The sequence below is a fragment of the Rutidosis leptorrhynchoides genome, chromosome 3 (genome assembly GCF_046630445.1).
Source record: "Rutidosis leptorrhynchoides isolate AG116_Rl617_1_P2 chromosome 3, CSIRO_AGI_Rlap_v1, whole genome shotgun sequence".
In the NCBI taxonomy this organism is placed as follows: Eukaryota; Viridiplantae; Streptophyta; class Magnoliopsida; order Asterales; family Asteraceae; genus Rutidosis; species Rutidosis leptorrhynchoides.
The window spans coordinates 243,309,489-243,328,303 of record NC_092335.1 but is presented as its reverse complement, the minus strand read 5'-3'; the positions used below and the strand labels follow the sequence as shown (position 1 = coordinate 243,328,303).

Below are 18,815 nucleotides of genomic sequence, written 5' to 3'. Positions count from 1 at the left end.
ATAATTATCAGTATTTATAGATATCCCGCCCACCGTACCCAGTCAAGCGTATGTGGTTATATATAAACACGTTAAATTAATACAAAGCCGATTAATAGCCCATAATCCAATTTCCACAAGTTTCGGTCTTTTGTCCAAACCCCAATTATGGTCCAAAGCCCAATAACCCCGTCTTAATATTTAGCCCAACATCACGATTACTTCGGCTAAAATAAGCATAATAATAACTGAAGTACGATACATAATTAAAAGGGGAGAATTTAGCTTACAGTGATTATTAATCGCGTAGTGTTACAGGGACAGAGTTCCTACTTTAAAACCCATAATTAACCTTTACATTACCTAAACTAATCTAATATAAAACTAAACTAATAATAAATATTATATATATATATATATATATATATATATATATATATATATATATATATATATATATATATATATATATATATATTGATAGAGAGATTGATGGATCGATTGTAACTCGGCAGAATTCGTGGCCTTTTATAGGCAGATTTTGAAACAGAAAGCTCCGCGAGTGCGGAGTTTTTACCCTTTACAGCTCCGCGAGTGCGGAGCTTCGAATTCCAGCTCACCAAATTTTGGATCCTAGCTTTGTCGACATATTTATTATATATATAATATATAAATAATTTATATAATTATTTATATATTATATTTTATTCTTGTGCATAGTTGACTTGTAATTTTAGGTCCGTTGCATCGCGCATTTACGTTCGGTTTATGTCTCGGTTCCGGATTTTTGAACGTCCTTTCGTACGCGTAGATATCTTGTACTTTGCGTTTCGCGGCTTGTACTCTTGTAATTTTTAGACGTTTCTCATCAATAATTTGAACCACTTGGATTGTACTTTGTACTTTTTAGCTTTTTTGATCATTTGCGTCTTCAAATCATCGTTTTCTTCTTTTGTCTTCGCACTTATTTATTTAAACGAATATTACATAAAAATAGAACAATTACAACTAAAAGCTTTACATATTGGAAGGATATTGTGCCTAAATATATGTTCATTTGGTGTACTATCAAATATCCCTACACTTGAGCGTTGCTTGTCCTCAAGCAATACAGAACTTGAAATAAAATCACACTTCACTCGAATTACTTTTTTTATTCTCACACTTTATACATCAGTGATTTTGATACGGCGGTATGAACAATGATAGTAACGATGTGGTTTACAGTCCCACATGACTATGAAAATTTAGATCCTTTAAGGAAATTGGATCTTTATGAAAACATTTGATCTTTTGAAAATTCATTCTAGCTTTTACCCTAGATAAGTTTTCTGGAATAACCCTTCACCGGTGTTTGCAAAATGCTTTTGTGGGTTTTGTGGGTTTCAGATTTTAAAATTTTAGCTCAAAACTTGCGGTTTTGTGTCACCTACTTGCTAACCTTGTATTAGGAAAGCAACACGTCCAGTATACTTGCTCCGTATATTACCTTTCGGTAAACTACCGTCCGCTTGTAAAGGAAAGCGATGAATAAGCAACTATTAAGGCAATGTCTAATGACATGCAGATGTTCATGGTCTAAAACGTGTCGGATGCAGTTACTATCCTTTGTAGGAGAAATAGTAAAGATCACCCTATGATTTTTCGGTCTGGTACAAGGTCCTGACTCCGACCATGCTATGCAACCACCGTTCTTACGGTTGACACCCGATTTGGTTCAGGTGACCTAATGAATTCCGGTGAATTCTTAGGATTTTACATTCAATGGTAATGAACGCATTGAAAATAGGTTTTCAGAAAACAAATCGGTTTTAATTTGATCAAAATATTTTCTCGTTCAAGCTCGAGTTTAGAAATCATCGAATTCCATGAGTTTGTAATTCTCAATCTTTAAGGTCAATCTCAAGGATTGAGTAATATCAGGCTTAAAAGCTGATTTTTAATCTTTAAGGAGATTATCCTTTCTGGGGGTCTGATTCATTAGTCTTATCAAGTTAATTTGCACGACGCCCTCCCCATTTTACGAGACAGATCCTCTCATGGTTAGGATAAGTCTGACCACATGGCGACCCTGTTTGATGCTGAGGTCCGTGGTTTTCCTGCTGATTTTAGAGATGACTTTTCTAGATTTTTCGTCAACCTACAGCTGGTCTGGACGACAACTTCTTGACCTAAATCAAGAAGCGCGTGTCTTTTTCGGAAGACTTTACTTCCTTTTAATGATGGAATTGATTCATAGTGTAGATCCATCTCTCTTTCAAATATATTACAGTAAACCGGGTAAAACAGTTAATTTAGTCCAAAACAAAAGCACCTACAATAAACTTTACAGAAACATGTGATAGATAGTTTTTAATTGAATAACTTGGTACATTCTCCCCACACTTGGCTTTTTTCATGCGTCTTTTTATATCTTAATAAATAAATTCAAGCGTTTTAGTTGTTTCTCAATTTATGTCCTTTTCGAGGTAACGATAATTTTGGCATTAACACCTAGTTTTATCGTTCATAAATATGTATAAACATGATTTTGAATTCATTTAGTTGAAATTTTTTAAAATTTTCACAATATTTAGAAAATAAGCCAAGTATAAACCCGAGAGAATTTATAACCCTTTCCCACACTTGAGATCATGCAATGCCCTCATTTGCATGAAATCAGACTATAATTATAAATTCATGAGGGTGATTCGTGTAGAAAAATGATTAAAAATACCCAGTTTGTAATTTCAAAGCTCGTCGAATGATAGATGGTGCACCTCATTGTTCATTCCTTCTTGTTTTATCACACAGGTTTTTCTTCAAAAACGGTTGCTTTTCTGAACTGTTTGCAAATTTTTAAAAATGCGTCTTTTACCCTTACTCATCATGCATGTTTATTAACGAGTTATGCACTAACCCGAACCCCTAATTTAACGTTAAGTGGGGTTAAACTTCCCCACACTTAGCTGACAACATGTGAAGTCGGTAGAATAAGTTCCACGAATTAAAATAGTAAGCCAGTTATTTACATCTCGGGTGGTGTATAATATATCAATGGGTTTAAAGTTTAGACCCACCCGATCGTCACTAATTAATTCTTTTTTAAGTGTAGCTTTTAGTAAATGGATATGTCTCTTTTCTGGTTCTTGGTCAAATGGATCGATATACACCGACATACATATTTCTTTAGGGTGGACAATTCCTAACATTTCCTTCCGTTCATTCTCGGGATCAAAGTTTTCACCTCTATTACCCAATTGGGTGAAATCCGAGGTGTCATTATCTATTACAGCTCGTAGTTCATCTTCGGTAGATGACTCGTCTATTGAGAATATTGGGTTGGAAGGTTGTGGCTAGATCGAAGCAAATTCTTCTTCATTAACGGTCCTTATCGGTTCCACTACTTTGGTCTCGGGGGTAAAATTTTCAACGTTATCGTTTTCCCAAGAGTACCAATTTGTCACCCTTACTTCTTCTTCATCCATTGATGGATCGATGATTTCGTCAGTAGAGGCTAATGTGTCGATATGTTGTGAAATTGATAAGACTGAATAAAAAGTATCATTGGGATAATTGGTGATTTCGGAGCTCTCGAATTCATCAAAATTCGATGATATGAGATTTTCTTGCACACGACTTCTCGGATCAACAGATGTGTAGTCTAATAGAGTTTCAGCTTGCCTATATGCAAACTCTCTCATTTGTTCATTTTGAGCATCAAATTCTTCGAGTTTGATTTTCATATAATCTAATAAATTTTCAGACACATAATTTTCCTCGTCCTCTGGTTGTTGAGTTTGGATATATTCTTAGGAATAATCCTAATTTGAATTGTATTCCTCATAATCATTCCATTCAGGCTCTATGGGTGCATAATTTTCCATAGGATCGTAATAATAACATTCCCATGTTGAGTGATAATCGCCACAGATTTCACAACCAGTTATTGTTTCGTTATTCGTGATCCAAATTTGACCGAACGAATTTTCATCAACACTCATTTGAGAGTATTGATTTAATTGATTTTGTATGTCAGGAAGAGTTTCCAACATATTCTCGAAATTTTCCATAATACACTTATTACTAAATTTTAGCTACAATGTGGTGCATTTACTAATTATCCTATTAGTTATAAAACTAAAAATTATATAAGTTATCAAATTAATAGACTTTTCTGCTTTTGCCCACGTTTCGAATAGCCAATAGATGCAGCAGGTAGCAAGGACCCTTTAAATCGGAAGCCCACAACTCGCCACTAACAAATCCAACTATTACTACGAACCAGAAAGTTTGGATGTCTATCAATTTAATCGCTTAATATAATTTTTAGTCGAAATTTAAAGAAAAAAAATTCTATGTCCTAAAAACTAGAGCGTAGAAATGAAAAAGAAAAAGCGCATAAAAAAACGTCGAAAAATAAAAATGAGAAAGAAAAACGTCGAAACTTAAAAGTCTAAAAATTAGATCTAAAAAGTTGCGCCTAAAGTTATTAAATCTTAAAGGAATTCTATATCCAAAACGGCAATAACTTAATTAGGCACTAAAATCTAAAAACTGCGTCGCAAAATTCTAAAGCGCCTGATGTCGTGCGAGGTGTACGTGAAATACTATATATTTTTTATACGAAAAGCGATACAAATTACACAAGTTTTAATTATTTACAAAATGGATATACCTAAACCTTGCTACAACACTATAGGCAGTGTACCTAATCGTAGAGTAGTATAGTTTTTAGTAAGTCCGGTTCGTTCCACAGGGAGCGGGCTTATTGCACACTATATTTTTAAACAACTATATTTGTACAAAATATATATAATTATATATAATAATATATAAAAGGGGGTTTACCGTTTAATGACCGGTTTGTCGATTTATATTTTAAGCGAAGCGTATAGTAAATGACGATATTTAAATAACAATGTAAAATAAATAACAATAATTAAAATGACAATAAATAAAAGTACGAGGAAAATGAAATAAAATATATTATGCTTATTTAAACTTCCGTAACCATGATGTTTGACGTTTTGATTTTAATCTATTGTCCTGGGCTAATTGTCCTTTGTCCTGGATGTATTTGAAACCTATCTGGTTTTTGTCCATAATAGTTCATCGGTCATAATTATAAACTGCTCGGCAAATTTAACCTTATACCCGAAGTCAAATATTCCAACTAACTGGGGATTCGAACTGTAACAAGGTCATAATACTTTGCTTAATGAATACACCAGGTTATCGACTGTGTGTAAACCAAGGTTTTAATACTTTGTTAACAATTACACCAATTACCCTTGAATGTAATCCACCCCTGTTTTAATGAGTCCATTGACTATTAATCCATCCCCGTGTCCGGTCAAATGAACAATAATTCGTACTTATAAATATCCCACCCATCGTGTCCGATTAAGCGTATGTGGTTATATATAGATACTTCAAATCATAACCTTTATATTAAATTAACGAGGTATCGTTAATTTAATATAAAGCCCATTAATAGCTCATAGTCTAATTTCCACAAGTGTCGTTCTTTTGTCCAAACCCCAATTATGGTACAAAACCCAATTACCCCGTCTTTAATATTTAGTCCAACATCATGATTACTTTGGCTCAAATAAGCATAATAATAACTTAAGTACGAGACATTAATTTAAAAAGGAGAACATAGCTTACATTGATTATTTATCGCGTAGTGTTACACGGACAGAGCTCCGACTTTAAAAACCCGTAAAAATAACTTTTACATAACCCAAACTAATCTAATATAACACTAATCTATACTATATATACATATATATATTTATTTATATTATACTAGGGAGTATTATTATTATTATGTTTATAAACTCGGCAGAATTCGCGACCTTTTATAGGGATTCTGAAATTTCTGTGCTCCGCGAGTCGCGGCACTTTGTGCCTGAGAACTCCGCGAGTCGCGGGGATATAGAATACAGCTCACACCCCTTTGGATCTTCTTTGCCGACGTTTTATATATATAAATATAAAATATAAAATATAAATAATTAATATAATTATTTATATATTATATTATATTCTTGTGCATAGTAGACTTGTAATTTTTAGTCCGTTGCGTCGGGCGTTGATAGTTGACTCATGTCCTGGTTCCGGATTTTCGAACGTCCTTGCGTACAATTTAATATCTTGTACTTTGCATTTTGTAACTTGTACTATTATCTTTTTTAGACGTTCTTCATCAATAATTTGAACCACTTGGATTGTATCTTGTACATTTGAGCTTTTTGGTCATTTGCGTCTTCAAATCGTCGTTTTCGCCTTTTGTCTTCGCACTTATTTAATATAAACGATTACAACTTAAAATAGGACAATTACAACTAAATAATTTACATATTGGGAGGATATTGCTACTAAATATATGTTCATTTGGAGCACTATCAAATATCCCCACACTTGAACGTTGCTTGTCCTCAAGCAATTCAGAACTTGAAATAAAAACATACATGAATTACTTTTTTATTCATCACACTTTGTACATTAGTGATTTTGATATGGTGGTATAAACAATGATAGTAACAATAGAACCATGGTTAAAGGTGGGTGTGTCATCTACAGTTGCCTCGGGTTTAGGTCAACGACACTTGCAATCAAATAGCCGATTTACTTTCGGTTTCCAAAGCAAAGTGCACATTTGAAAGGCGGTTTACAGTCCCACATGACTATGAAAATGTAGATCCTTAAGGAAATTGGATCTTTATGAAAACATTTGATCTTTTGAAAATTCAATCTAGCTTTTACCCTAGATAAGTTTTCCGGAATAACCCTTCACCGGTGTTTGCAAAATATTTTTGTGGGTTTTGTGGGTTTCAGATTTGAAAATTTTAGCTCAAAACTTATGGTTTTGTGTCACCCACTTTCTAACCTTGTATTAGGAAAGCAACACGTCCAGTTTACTAGCTTCGTATATTACCTTTCGGTAAACTACCGTCCGGTTGTAAAGGAAAGCGTTGAACAAGCAACTGTTAAGGCAATGTCCCCTGACATGCTTTTAATTATGGTCTATAACGTGTTGGACGCAATTACTATCCTTTGTAGGAGCAATAGTAAAGCTCACCCTTATAATTTTTCGGTCTGGCACAAGGTCCTGTCTTCGACCATGCTATGCAACCACCGTTCTTACGGTTGACACCTGATTTGGTTCAGGTGACCTAATGAATTCCCGGTGAATTCCTAGGATTTTACGTTCAATGGTAATGAACGCATTGAAAATGGGTTTTCAGAAAACAAATCGGTTTATAATTTGATCAAAATATTTTCTCGTTCAAGCTCGAGTTTAGATATCATTGAATTCCATGAGTTTGTAATTCTCAATCTTTAAGGTCAATCTCAAGGATTGAGTAATATCAGTCTTAAAAGCTGATTTTTAATCTTTAAGGAGATTATCCTTTTTGAGGATCTGATTCATTAGTCTTATCAAGCTAATTTGCACGGTGCCCCCCCATTGTACGAGATAAATCCTTCTCATGGTTGGGATAAATCTGACCACTTGGCGACCCTGTTTGATGCTGAGGTCCGTGGATTTCCTGCTGATTTTAGTGATGACTTTTCTAGATTTTTCGTCAACCTACAGCTGGTCTGGACGACAACTTCTTGACCTAAATCAAGAAGCGCGTGTCTTTTTCAGAAGACTTTACTTCCTTTTAATGATGGAATTGATTCATCGTGTAGATCCATCTTTCTTTCAAGTATGTTACAGTAAATAGGGTAAAACAGTTAATTTAGTCCAAACAAAAGCACCTGCAATAAACTTTACAGAAACATGTGATAGATAGTTTTTAATTGAATAACTTGGTACATTCTCCCCACACTTAGTTTCTTTCTTTGCCTTTTTATTCTCCTTTATTCCATTTTAAATGAATTCAAGCATTTTGGGTTGTTTCTCAATTTATGTCCTTTTCGAGGTATCGATAATTTCGGTATTAACACCTAGTTTTCATCGTTCATAAATATGTATAAACATGATTTTGACTTCATTTAGTTGAAAATTTTTCAAATTTTCACAAAATTTGGCAAATAAACCAAGTGTAAACCCGAGAGAATTTATAACCCTTCCCCACACTTGAGATCATGCAATGCCCTCATTAGCATGAAATCAGACTATAATTATAAATTCATGAGGGTGATTAGTGTAGAAAAGTGATTGAAAATACCCAGTTTGTAATTACAAAGCTCGTCGAATGATAGATGGCGCGCCTCATCGTTCATTCCTTCTTTTGTTATTTCACACATGTTTTTCTTCAAAAACGGTTGCTTTTCTGAACTGTTTGCTAATATTTGAAAATGTGTCTTTTACCCTAATTGTGCTTTTTTATTAACGAGTTATGCACTAACCCGAACCCTGAATTTAACGTTAAGTGGGGTTAGACTTCCCCATACTTAGCTGACGACATGTGAAGTCGGTAGAATAAGTTCCACGAATTAAAATAGTGAGCCAGTTATTTACATCTCGGGTGGTGTATAATATATCAATGGGTTTAAAGTTTAGACTCGCCCGATTGTCACTACTTAATTCTTTTTTAAGTGTAGCTTTTAGTAAATGGATATGTCTCTTTTCTGGTTCTTGGTCAAATGGATCGATATACACCGACATACATATTATAGGGTGGACAATTTCTAACGTTTCCTTCCTTTTATTCTCGACGTCAAAGTTTTCACCTCTATTACCCAATTGGGTGAAATTCGAGGTGTCATTATCTATTACAGCTCGTAGTTCATTTCCGGTGGATGACTCGTCTATTGAGAATATTGGGTTGGAAGGTTGTGGAATGGTGAAGTTCGGTTTGGCCTTGGGGGTAAAATTTTCAACGTTATCGTATTCCCAAGAGTACCAATTTGTTACCCTTACTTCTTCTTTATCCATTGATGGATCGATGATTTCGTCGGTAGAGGCTAATGTGTCGATATGTTGTGAAATTGGTAAGACTGAATAAAAAGTATCATCGGGATAGTTGGTGATTTCGGAGCTCTCGAATTCATCAAAATTCGATGATATGAGATTTTCTTGCACACGACTCCTCAGATCAACAGGTGTGTAGTCTGATAGAGTTTCAGCTTGCCGGTTTACAAACTCTCTCATTTGTTCATTTTGAGCATTGAGTTCTTCGAGTTTGATTTTCATATTGTCTAATAAATTTTCAGACACGTAATTTTCCTCGTCTACTGGTTGTTGAGTTTGGATATATTATTGGGAATAATCCCAATTTGAATTGTATTCTTCATAATCATTCCATTCAGGTTCCGTGGGTGCGTAATTTTTCATAGGAACGTAATAATAACATTCCCATGTTGAGTGATAATCTCCACAGATTTCGCAACCAGTTTTTGTTTCGTCATTCGTGATCCAAGATTGACCGAACGAATTGTCATCAACACTCGTTTGAGAGTATTGATTTAATTGATTTTGGATATCAAAAAGAGTTTCCATAGCCTTGTTTTCAAAATTTTCCATTTTATTGCGATGGCCAAATTTTAGCTACAATGTGGTGCATTTACTAATTATCCTATTAGTTATAAAAATAGAAAAACTTATATAAGTTGTCCAATTAATAGACTTTTCTGCTTTTGCCCACGTTTCGAATAGCCAAAAGATGCAGCAGGGAGCCAGAACCCTTTAAATCGGAAGCTCACAACTCAGCCACTAACAAATCCAACTATTACTACGAAGCAGAAAATTGTCAACGTCCATTAATTTAACCACTTAAATAATTTTTCTTTCTGTTTGAGATATTAGATAAGAAATAGAGAAAATTTCTAAGTCCTAAAAACTAAAGCGTCGAGAAATAAGAAAGAAAAAGAATGCGCGTCGAAAAACGTCGAAAAATAAAAATAAGAAAATAGCGCGTCGTAACTTAAAAGTCTAAAAATTATATCTAAAAAGTTGCGCCTAAAGGTCTAAAGGTAAATGCAATTTTATTCAGAAAACGGCAATTACTTAAAGGCACTAAAATCTATTTAAAACTAAAGCGAAAAATGGCGTCGCAAAATTCTAAAGCACCTAAATCTTAGTCTAAAGAAAAAGCACTTAAGGGATTTTACGGCAAAGCCTAAAAATCTAGAAATAAAAATAAGCTACGGCAAAAACTATGTCTTAAAACTAAATACGAGCGAAAAACATACAAATATTACGCTAAAAACAAATAAAAAGGGACAAAATATAAAAATATACAAAAAGTTGTAAAAAATACAATTTTTATAAAAATATTATTTTTTTTATAATAGTATTAATTTTTATATATAAATAAAACTAATTAAAACTTAATATTACAAATTAATTAAAAACTTAAACTAAATAATATTATATATAAAACCTAATTAGGTTTAATAATAATAATAATAAATAATTAAAACCTAAATCGTATTAATTGCTGGACCAGGTTCGTGTCAGACGGCTCCGCGAGTCGCGGTTCCCGAAGCTGCAAACCCCGCGAGTCGCGGGGTTCCAGAATTCAACTCTGGTACAGTTTGAAATTCGACGTTTTTTTTTTTTTTTTTTTTTTTTTTTCTGTTTTATATCAAAATATTTGTATAATAAAAACATATATTTAAAAACTTAAATAAAAATAGAACTACTTTATAATTTTAAAAATATCTTAAAAATAGATTTATATATATTAAATTTTTTTTTTCTTTTTCGGTTTTTTTTTTTTTTTTTTTTTTTTTAGGATTTTATATTGTTTTTCTAAAAATAATATATATTTATACAAAAATGAATTAAAAATATAGAGTTCTGCCGATTCCCCGGCAGCGGCGCCAAAAACTTGATGTCGTGCGAGGTGTACGTGAAATACTATATATTTTTTATACGAAAAGCGATACAAATTACACAAGTTTTAATTATTTACAAAATGGATATACCTAAACCTTGCTACAACACTATAGGCAGTGTACCTAATCGTAGAGTAGTATAGTTTTTAGTAAGTCCGGTTCGTTCCACAGGGAGCGGGCTTATTGCACACTATATTTTTAAACAACTATATTTGTACAAAATATATATAATTATATATAATAATATATAAAAGGGGGTTTACCGTTTAATGACCGGTTTGTCGATTTATATTTTAAGCGAAGCGTATAGTAAATGACGATATTTAAATAACAATGTAAAATAAATAACAATAATTAAAATGACAATAAATAAAAGTACGAGGAAAATGAAATAAAATATATTATGCTTATTTAAACTTCCGTAACCATGATGTTTGACGTTTTGATTTTAATCTATTGTCCTGGGCTAATTGTCCTTTGTCCTGGATGTATTTGAAACCTATCTGGTTTTTGTCCATAATAGTTCATCGGTCATAATTATAAACTGCTCGGCAAATTTAACCTTATACCCGAAGTCAAATATTCCAACTAACTGGGGATTCGAACTGTAACAAGGTCATAATACTTTGCTTAATGAATACACCAGGTTATCGACTGTGTGTAAACCAAGGTTTTAATACTTTGTTAACAATTACACCAATTACCCTTGAATGTAATCCACCCCTGTTTTAATGAGTCCATTGACTATTAATCCATCCCCGTGTCCGGTCAAATGAACAATAATTCGTACTTATAAATATCCCACCCATCGTGTCCGATTAAGCGTATGTGGTTATATATAGATACTTCAAATCATAACCTTTATACTAAATTAACGAGGTATCGTTAATTTAATATAAAGCCCATTAATAGCTCATAGTCTAATTTCCACAAGTGTCGTTCTTTTGTCCAAACCCCAATTATGGTACAAAACCCAATTACCCCGTCTTTAATATTTAGTCCAACATCATGATTACTTTGGCTCAAATAAGCATAATAATAACTTAAGTACGAGACATTAATTTAAAAAGGAGAACATAGCTTACATTGATTATTTATCGCGTAGTGTTACACGGACAGAGCTCCGACTTTAAAAACCCGTAAAAATAACTTTTACATAACCCAAACTAATCTAATATAACACTAATCTATACTATATATACATATATATATATTTATTTATATTATACTAGGGAGTATTATTATTATTATGTTTATAAACTCGGCAGAATTCGCGACCTTTTATAGGGATTCTGAAATGTCTGTGCTCCGCGAGTCGCGGCACTTTGTGCCTGAGAACTCCGCGAGTCGCGGGGATATAGAATACAGCTCACACCCCTTTGGATCTTCTTTGCCGACGTTTTATATATATAAATATAAAATATAAATAATTAATATAATTATTTATATATTATATTATATTCTTGTGCATAGTAGACTTGTAATTTTTAGTCTGTTGCGTCGGGCGTTGATAGTTGACTCATGTCCTGGTTCCGGATTTTCGAACGTCCTTGCGTACAATTTAATATCTTGTACTTTGCGTTTTGTAACTTGTACTATTATCTTTTTTAGACGTTCTTCATCAATAATTTGAACCACTTGGATTGTATCTTGTACATTTGAGCTTTTTGGTCATTTGCGTCTTCAAATCGTCGTTTTCGCCTTTTGTCTTCGCACTTATTTAATATAAACGATTACAACTTAAAATAGGACAATTACAACTAAATAATTTACATATTGGGAGGATATTGCTACTAAATATATGTTCATTTGGAGCACTATCAGCGCTTAAATCTTAATCTAAAGAAAAAGCACTTAAGAGATTTTACGGCAAAGCCTAAAAATCTAGAAGTATAAAACTAATTACGAACGATAAATATACAAATGTTTAAAATATACAATTTATAAAAAGAGACAAAAAAAATGATAAAATTACTTATTTTTATAAAAATATTATTTTCATATTATTATTTTATAAAAGTATTAATTTTATAATTAATAATAATATTTAAACTTAATATTACAAAATAAATATTAAAACTAGAAATATATATGTTATTTAATTAAACCCTAAATAATAAATAATATATAAAAATTTAACCCTAAATTCGTAATAAATGCAAAGGCTTGACCTGTCAGACCTTATCCCGCGATCGCGTGGATTTATAGGTGTTACTCTCCGCGATCGCGGAGTTATGTAGACTCAGATTTTAATTGCAGGTTCAAACGCATTTTTTTTATTGTTTTTCTCAAAATTAAATATAAATATATTTTTACAAATATATATTAAAAATATAGCGTTTCGCCGAGTCCCCGGCAGCGGCGCCAAAAACTTGATGTTGTGCGAGGTGGTGCGCGAAATAGTTATATTTTTAATACGAAATACTATAAAATACACAAGTTTTAATTATTTATTTACAGATGGGATATACCTAAACCTTGCTACAACACTTATAGGCAGTGTACCTAATCGTAGAGTAGTATAGTTTTTAGTAAGTCCGGTTCGTTCCACAGGGAGACGACTTATTTTACACTATATTTTTATATAACTATATTTGTACAAAATATAAATATATATATTAAAATTATTATTATTATAAAAAGGGGGTTTTACCGTTTAATGACCGGTTTGTCGATTTTATATTTTAAGCGAAGTGCAAAGTAAATGACGATATTTAACTAACGATAAAATAAATAACAATAATTAAAATAACAATAAATAAAAGTACGAGGACATATGAAATAAAATATATTATGCTTATTTAAACTTCCGTAATCATGATGTTTGACGTTTTGATTTAATTTATTACCCTGGGTTAATTGTCCTTTGTCCTGGATTATTCAATAACTCCATCTGGTTTTGTCCATAATAGTCCATCGGTCATAATTATAAAGTGCGAGAGTCTTCGCCAAATTAACCTTATACCCGAAGTCAAATATTCCAACTAATTGGGGATTCAAACTGTAACAAGGTCTTAATACTTTGTTTAATGAATACACCAGGTTATCGACTGCGTGTAATCCAAGGTTTTAATACTTTGTTAACAATTACACCAATTACCCTTGAATGTAATCTACCCCTGTTTTAATGAGTCCAGTGACTATTAATCCATCCCCGTGTCCGGTCAAATGAACAATTATCATTATTTATAGATATCCCGCCCACCGTACCCAGTCAAGCGTATGTGGTTATATATAAACACGTTAAATTATAAATCTCTATATTAAATCAACGAGATATCATTTAATTAATATAAAGCCCATTAATAGCCCATAATCCAATTTCCACAAGTGTCGGTCTTTTGTCCAAACCCTAATTATGGTCCAAAGCCCAATAACCCCGTCTTAATATTTAGCCCAACATCACGATTACTTCGGCTCAAATAAGCATAATAATAACTGAAGTACGATACATAATTAAAAAGGGAGAATTTAGCTTACAGTGATTATTAATCGCGTAGTGTTACAGGGATAGAGTTCCGACTTTAAAACCCGTAATTAACCTTTACATTACCTAAACTAATCTAATATAAAACTAATAATATAATATAATATATATATATATATATATATATATATATATATATATATATATATATATATATATATATATATATATATATATATATAGATGGATCGATTGTAACTCAGCAGAATTCGTGGCCTTTTATAGGCAGATTTTGAAACAGACAGCTCCGCGAGTGCGGAGTTTTTACCCTTTACAGCTCCGCGAGTGCGGAGCTTCGGATTCCAGCTCACCAAATTTTGGATCGTAGCTTTGTCGACATATTTATTATATATATATATAATATATAAATAATTTATATAATTATTTATATATTATATTTTATTCTTGTGCATAGTTGACTTGTAATTTTAGGTCCGTTGCGTCGCGCATTTACGCCCGGTTTATGTCTCGGTTCCGGATTTTTGAACGTCCTTTCGTACGCGTAGATATCTTGTACTTTGCATTTCGCGGCTTGTACTCTTGTAATTTTTAGACGTTTCTTATCAATAATTTGAACCACTTGGATTGTACTTTGTACTTTTTAGCTTTTTGATCATTTGCGTCTTCAAATCGTCGTTTTCTTCTTTTGTCTTCGCACTTATTTATTTAAACGAATATTACATAAAAATAGAACAATTACAACTAAAAGCTTTACATATTGGAAGGATATTGTGCTTAAATATATGTTCATTTGGAGCACTATCAGAAACGCCAACTTTGAATATGTGAAGAAGAAAAAAATAGGAAAAGAAGGTGGCTTATTAGTAATATGGGATCCATTGTTTTTGTAGTTAATGATGCTACTGTACATGATTTCTACCTTGCAATCAAAAGAGACTGGACGGGTAAGAGTGAAGAAACTATCATTGTAAACGTATATTGTCCCTATAGTGACTCAAAAAAGAAAGTTTTTTGGGATGCACTTGAGGAGCTGATGAAATACCATGTGTCATCATGGGTAATTTGTGGTGATTTTAACGAAGTTCGTGACCAATCGGAAAGACAAAATTGTGTCTTTCATGAACAAAGAACAAATATGTTTAATGAGTTCATTGAAAATATGAAGTTAATCGAAATCCCTCTACATGGTAGAAAATTCACGAGAATCAGTGACAATTTGGTGAAGCTAAGTAAATTGGATCACTTCTTAGTCTCGGACGAATTCCTTCGGTTATTGGATGACATCTCTGTGACAGCCCTAGATCGAAACACGTCAGATCACTGCCCTAATTTACTTAATGACAAAAGCGAAGACTTCGGTCCCAAACCCTTCAAGCTTTTCGATATTTGGCTAGATGATAAAGTGGCTAAGAAAATTATAATAGATGCATGGAATGTCCAGGTGGAAGGTAATAGAAAAGACTGTGTTTTTCAAAATAAACTAAAAAATGTAAAAGATGCACTAAGAAAACGGAGTAAAATCAAGTATGGTTCTATTGATATCGAGATTGAGAATGCTAAAAAGGATGCCTTAGAATGGGAAAAGAAAGCAGAAGAGAGTAATTTAAGTTCCGGTGAACGTGTGGAATGGGTGAAATCTAGAAACAATTTGCTTCAAAAGTATAGAGTCAAGGCCCAAATGCTTAAACAAAAGTCAAGACTCAAATGGGCGGCAGAGGGTGATGATAACACGCGATTCTTCCACTCAACAATCTGAAGAAATCTTAATAGTTCAAAGATCAGAGGGGTTTTTGTGAATGGAGTCTGGGAGGAGAAACCTAGTATAATAAAAAATGAAATTTTCCTGTTTTTCAAAATAAATTCGAAAAGATAAACGACAGTGAGCCAAGTGATGATGGTATTCGTGGGCTCAACTTCAAAACACTAAGTCCCGAAATCTCAGACTCTCTGGAACTACCCTTCACAGAATCAGAAATATGGTCGGCATTAAAGGAAAGTGGAGACTTAAAAGCCCCGGGACCTGATGGTTTCAATCTCAAATTCTGTAAATATTTTTGGTGGCTCATATAGGAAGAACTTCTAAAAGCTGTCGAAGGATTCTGGGAAAACAAATCGTTTTTGAAAGGTTGTAATGCCTCCTTTATAACATTGGTCCCAAAGAAAAAAGTTCCAACAGGATTATCTGATTATCGACCATTTAGTTTGATTGGAAGTTTGTACAAAATAGTAGCAAAAGTGTTGGCAAATAGGCTCAAAAAAGTAGTCCCTCTACTTGTAAGTAACGAGCAAAGTGCTTTCATTAAAGGTCGATATATTATGGATAGTATCCTAATTACAAATGAAACGATCGACGATCTAAAAGCAAGAAAGTGTAAGAGCCTAGTGTTTAAAGCGGATTTTGCGAAAGCTTTTGATAGCTTAAATTGGAAATGTTTAATCGAGGTCTTGAAGGGAATGGATTTTGGACATAGATGGATTTCGTGGATCGAGGCATGTCTCAATTCGGGTAGCGTTTCAGTTTTCGTAAATGGTAAACCAACAAACGAATTCGTGTTAAAGAAGGGGGTGAGGAAAGGAGATCCGTTATCACCTTATTTATTCATTTTGGCCCTAGAGGGCTTAAACTTGTTGATTAAGAATGCAATTGAATGTAACATATATAAAGGTGTTGAGATAGGTGCGAATAAAGTAGTTGTCTCGCATCTTCAATACGCGAATAACACGATACTCTTCGGGGAATAGAATAAAAGAAACATCCTTAACCTTATGAAGATCATCAAATGTTTCGAAAAAATCTCGGGGTTGAAAGTAAATCTTGCAAAAAGTTGTTTGTACGGAGTAGGGGTGCCGAAAAACACCATTGACTCTATTGCTTCACATGTTGGTTGTAATGCAGGGAACCTCCCAATTTCATATCTTGGGCTTCCAATTGGGCAACGAATGAATAAAAAAGTTAAGTGAGAACCATATATTGAAAAAATTCGGTGTAGGTTAGCGGAATGGAAGTCAAAATTGATATCATTTGGTGGTCGGCTCACTCTCATAAAGTCGGTTATTAGTAGTCTCCCGCTATACGCTTTCTCCCTATTCCGTGCTCTTTCGGGTGTCATCGACTTGCTAAAAGGTATTCGTCGTCAACTTTTTTGGAGTGGGTCAGGTGATAAATCTAAAATATCTTGGGTTAGTTGGGATACTATTCTCTCGAGTTATGAAAAAGGCGGGTATAACATCGGTTCCCTCAAAGCAAAAATTTTTTCTTTGTTAGGGAAATGGTGGTGGCGGTTTCACAAAGAAAGTAATTCATTTTGGGCAACAATTTTCAAAAGTATTTATGGTCAGGATGGGGGTTTGGGTCATTGTCTTACAAATACTTTTTGTAATAGAGGCCCCATTTGGATTAACATCCAAAAGCTGGAAGTACATCTAAGGAAATTGAATATTGACTTCCCATCCTCATTTGTTAAAAAAGTCCATAATGGTGAACAAACTTTATTTTGGAAAGACTTGTGGCTTGGTAATGTGTTGTTGTGCGAGAAGTTTAACAGGATATTCAGACTTGATTCAAAAGAAGATGCACTTGTCTCGGATAGGGAAATCAAATGTGGGTCTGCGTAGTCTCTAAATTGGGCCTGTGAACCCCATATGGAAGGACCGCAAATGAACTGGCCCAATTGTTGACTTTATTGAACACATTCAAATTCAGGGAAGATCATCCAGATTGTTGGGCCTGGACGATGCAGGATAACGGAGTTTATACTTCCAAATGCTGCACTGATATTCTGAACAATCGAATACTTAATGTGTGATGATCGCTCCAAATCCATATGGACGAACACGTCATTCATTGATTTCATTGCGAGGTATTTGACCTCTATATGATACGTTTTGTAAACATTGCATTCTTTTGAAAAGGCACACCATATATGAATATTTAAATTAAAGGTTTCCGACATCTGATGATTTCTACATATAAACAATCACCGTAAATAATAGTTTACAATAGTACTTCTGTTGACAATGCAGTCAAAATAAGATAGATGGTGATGATTTTGTGAATGCAACGTTTTCTTGAATAAATCATGTATGACTCCATGCACATGGCTTGTATAACATATAAGCAAACATCGAAAGACTTCTAGGGAACCTGAGAATAAACATGCTAACAAGTGTCAACACAAAGGTTGGTGAGTTCATAGTTTTAGTGTTATACATAATCTGTTTATAAAGGTGGATCACAAGATTTCAGTTGTTTCATCCAAAAACGTTTATCAAAATATTCTACGAATTTGAGCACCCTAGTAACTAAACTTAACGTATATATAATTTATACCCTTTGTATAATCATCTTAATAATACACGCAAACCAACGTGTACGCTTCTCAAATTGCATACGTCCGTTAAAAGGCTTGTGCTCTAGCTCAGACGGGGATATCAAGCCCTATGGATCCATATACTACTACTCGCGCCCACCAGTTCTTATAAGTGGCAGTTACTAGTTACCAAAGCTAAGGGATTTTCGGTTCAAACTCAGTGTAGAATTTAGTATGTACTTGTATCCATTGCGTTTAAAATAAAGTGCATGTATTCTCAGCCCAAAAATATATAATGC

General features: G+C 33.4%; 2 protein-coding genes across 2 annotated transcripts; both read left to right on the top strand.

Moving 5' to 3' along the window:
• The first annotated feature begins 15,074 nt into the window (after positions 1–15,074).
• Positions 15,075–15,962, top strand: LOC139900915 (uncharacterized). The gene has a single exon (XM_071883663.1). The coding sequence runs from the start codon at positions 15,075–15,077 to the stop codon at positions 15,960–15,962; it is 888 nt and encodes a 295-aa protein (XP_071739764.1).
• A 40-nt stretch (positions 15,963–16,002) lies between these two features.
• LOC139900914 (uncharacterized) lies at positions 16,003–17,821 on the top strand. Its single transcript, XM_071883662.1, has 3 exons — positions 16,003–16,026; positions 16,277–16,788; positions 17,197–17,821. The coding sequence occupies exons 1-3, from the start codon at positions 16,003–16,005 to the stop codon at positions 17,819–17,821; spliced, it is 1,161 nt and encodes a 386-aa protein (XP_071739763.1).
• Positions 17,822–18,815: the final 994 nt, after the last annotated feature.

What these genes read in the sequence shown, in the direction of transcription:
- LOC139900915 (XM_071883663.1), top strand. Translation starts at nt 15,075, where the DNA reads ATGGGATCCATTGTTTTTGTAGTTAATGATGCTACTGTACATGATTTC.
- LOC139900914 (XM_071883662.1), top strand. Translation starts at nt 16,003, where the DNA reads ATGGAGTCTGGGAGGAGAAACCTA. An exon ending in AGTCTGGGAGGAGAAACCTA is followed by an intron (nt 16,027 to 16,276) that starts GTATAATAAAAA and finishes TGGCTCATATAG; the next exon opens with GAAGAACTTCTAAAAGCTGT. An exon ending in GGGGTGAGGAAAGGAGATCC is followed by an intron (nt 16,789 to 17,196) that starts GTTATCACCTTA and finishes AATTCGGTGTAG; the next exon opens with GTTAGCGGAATGGAAGTCAA.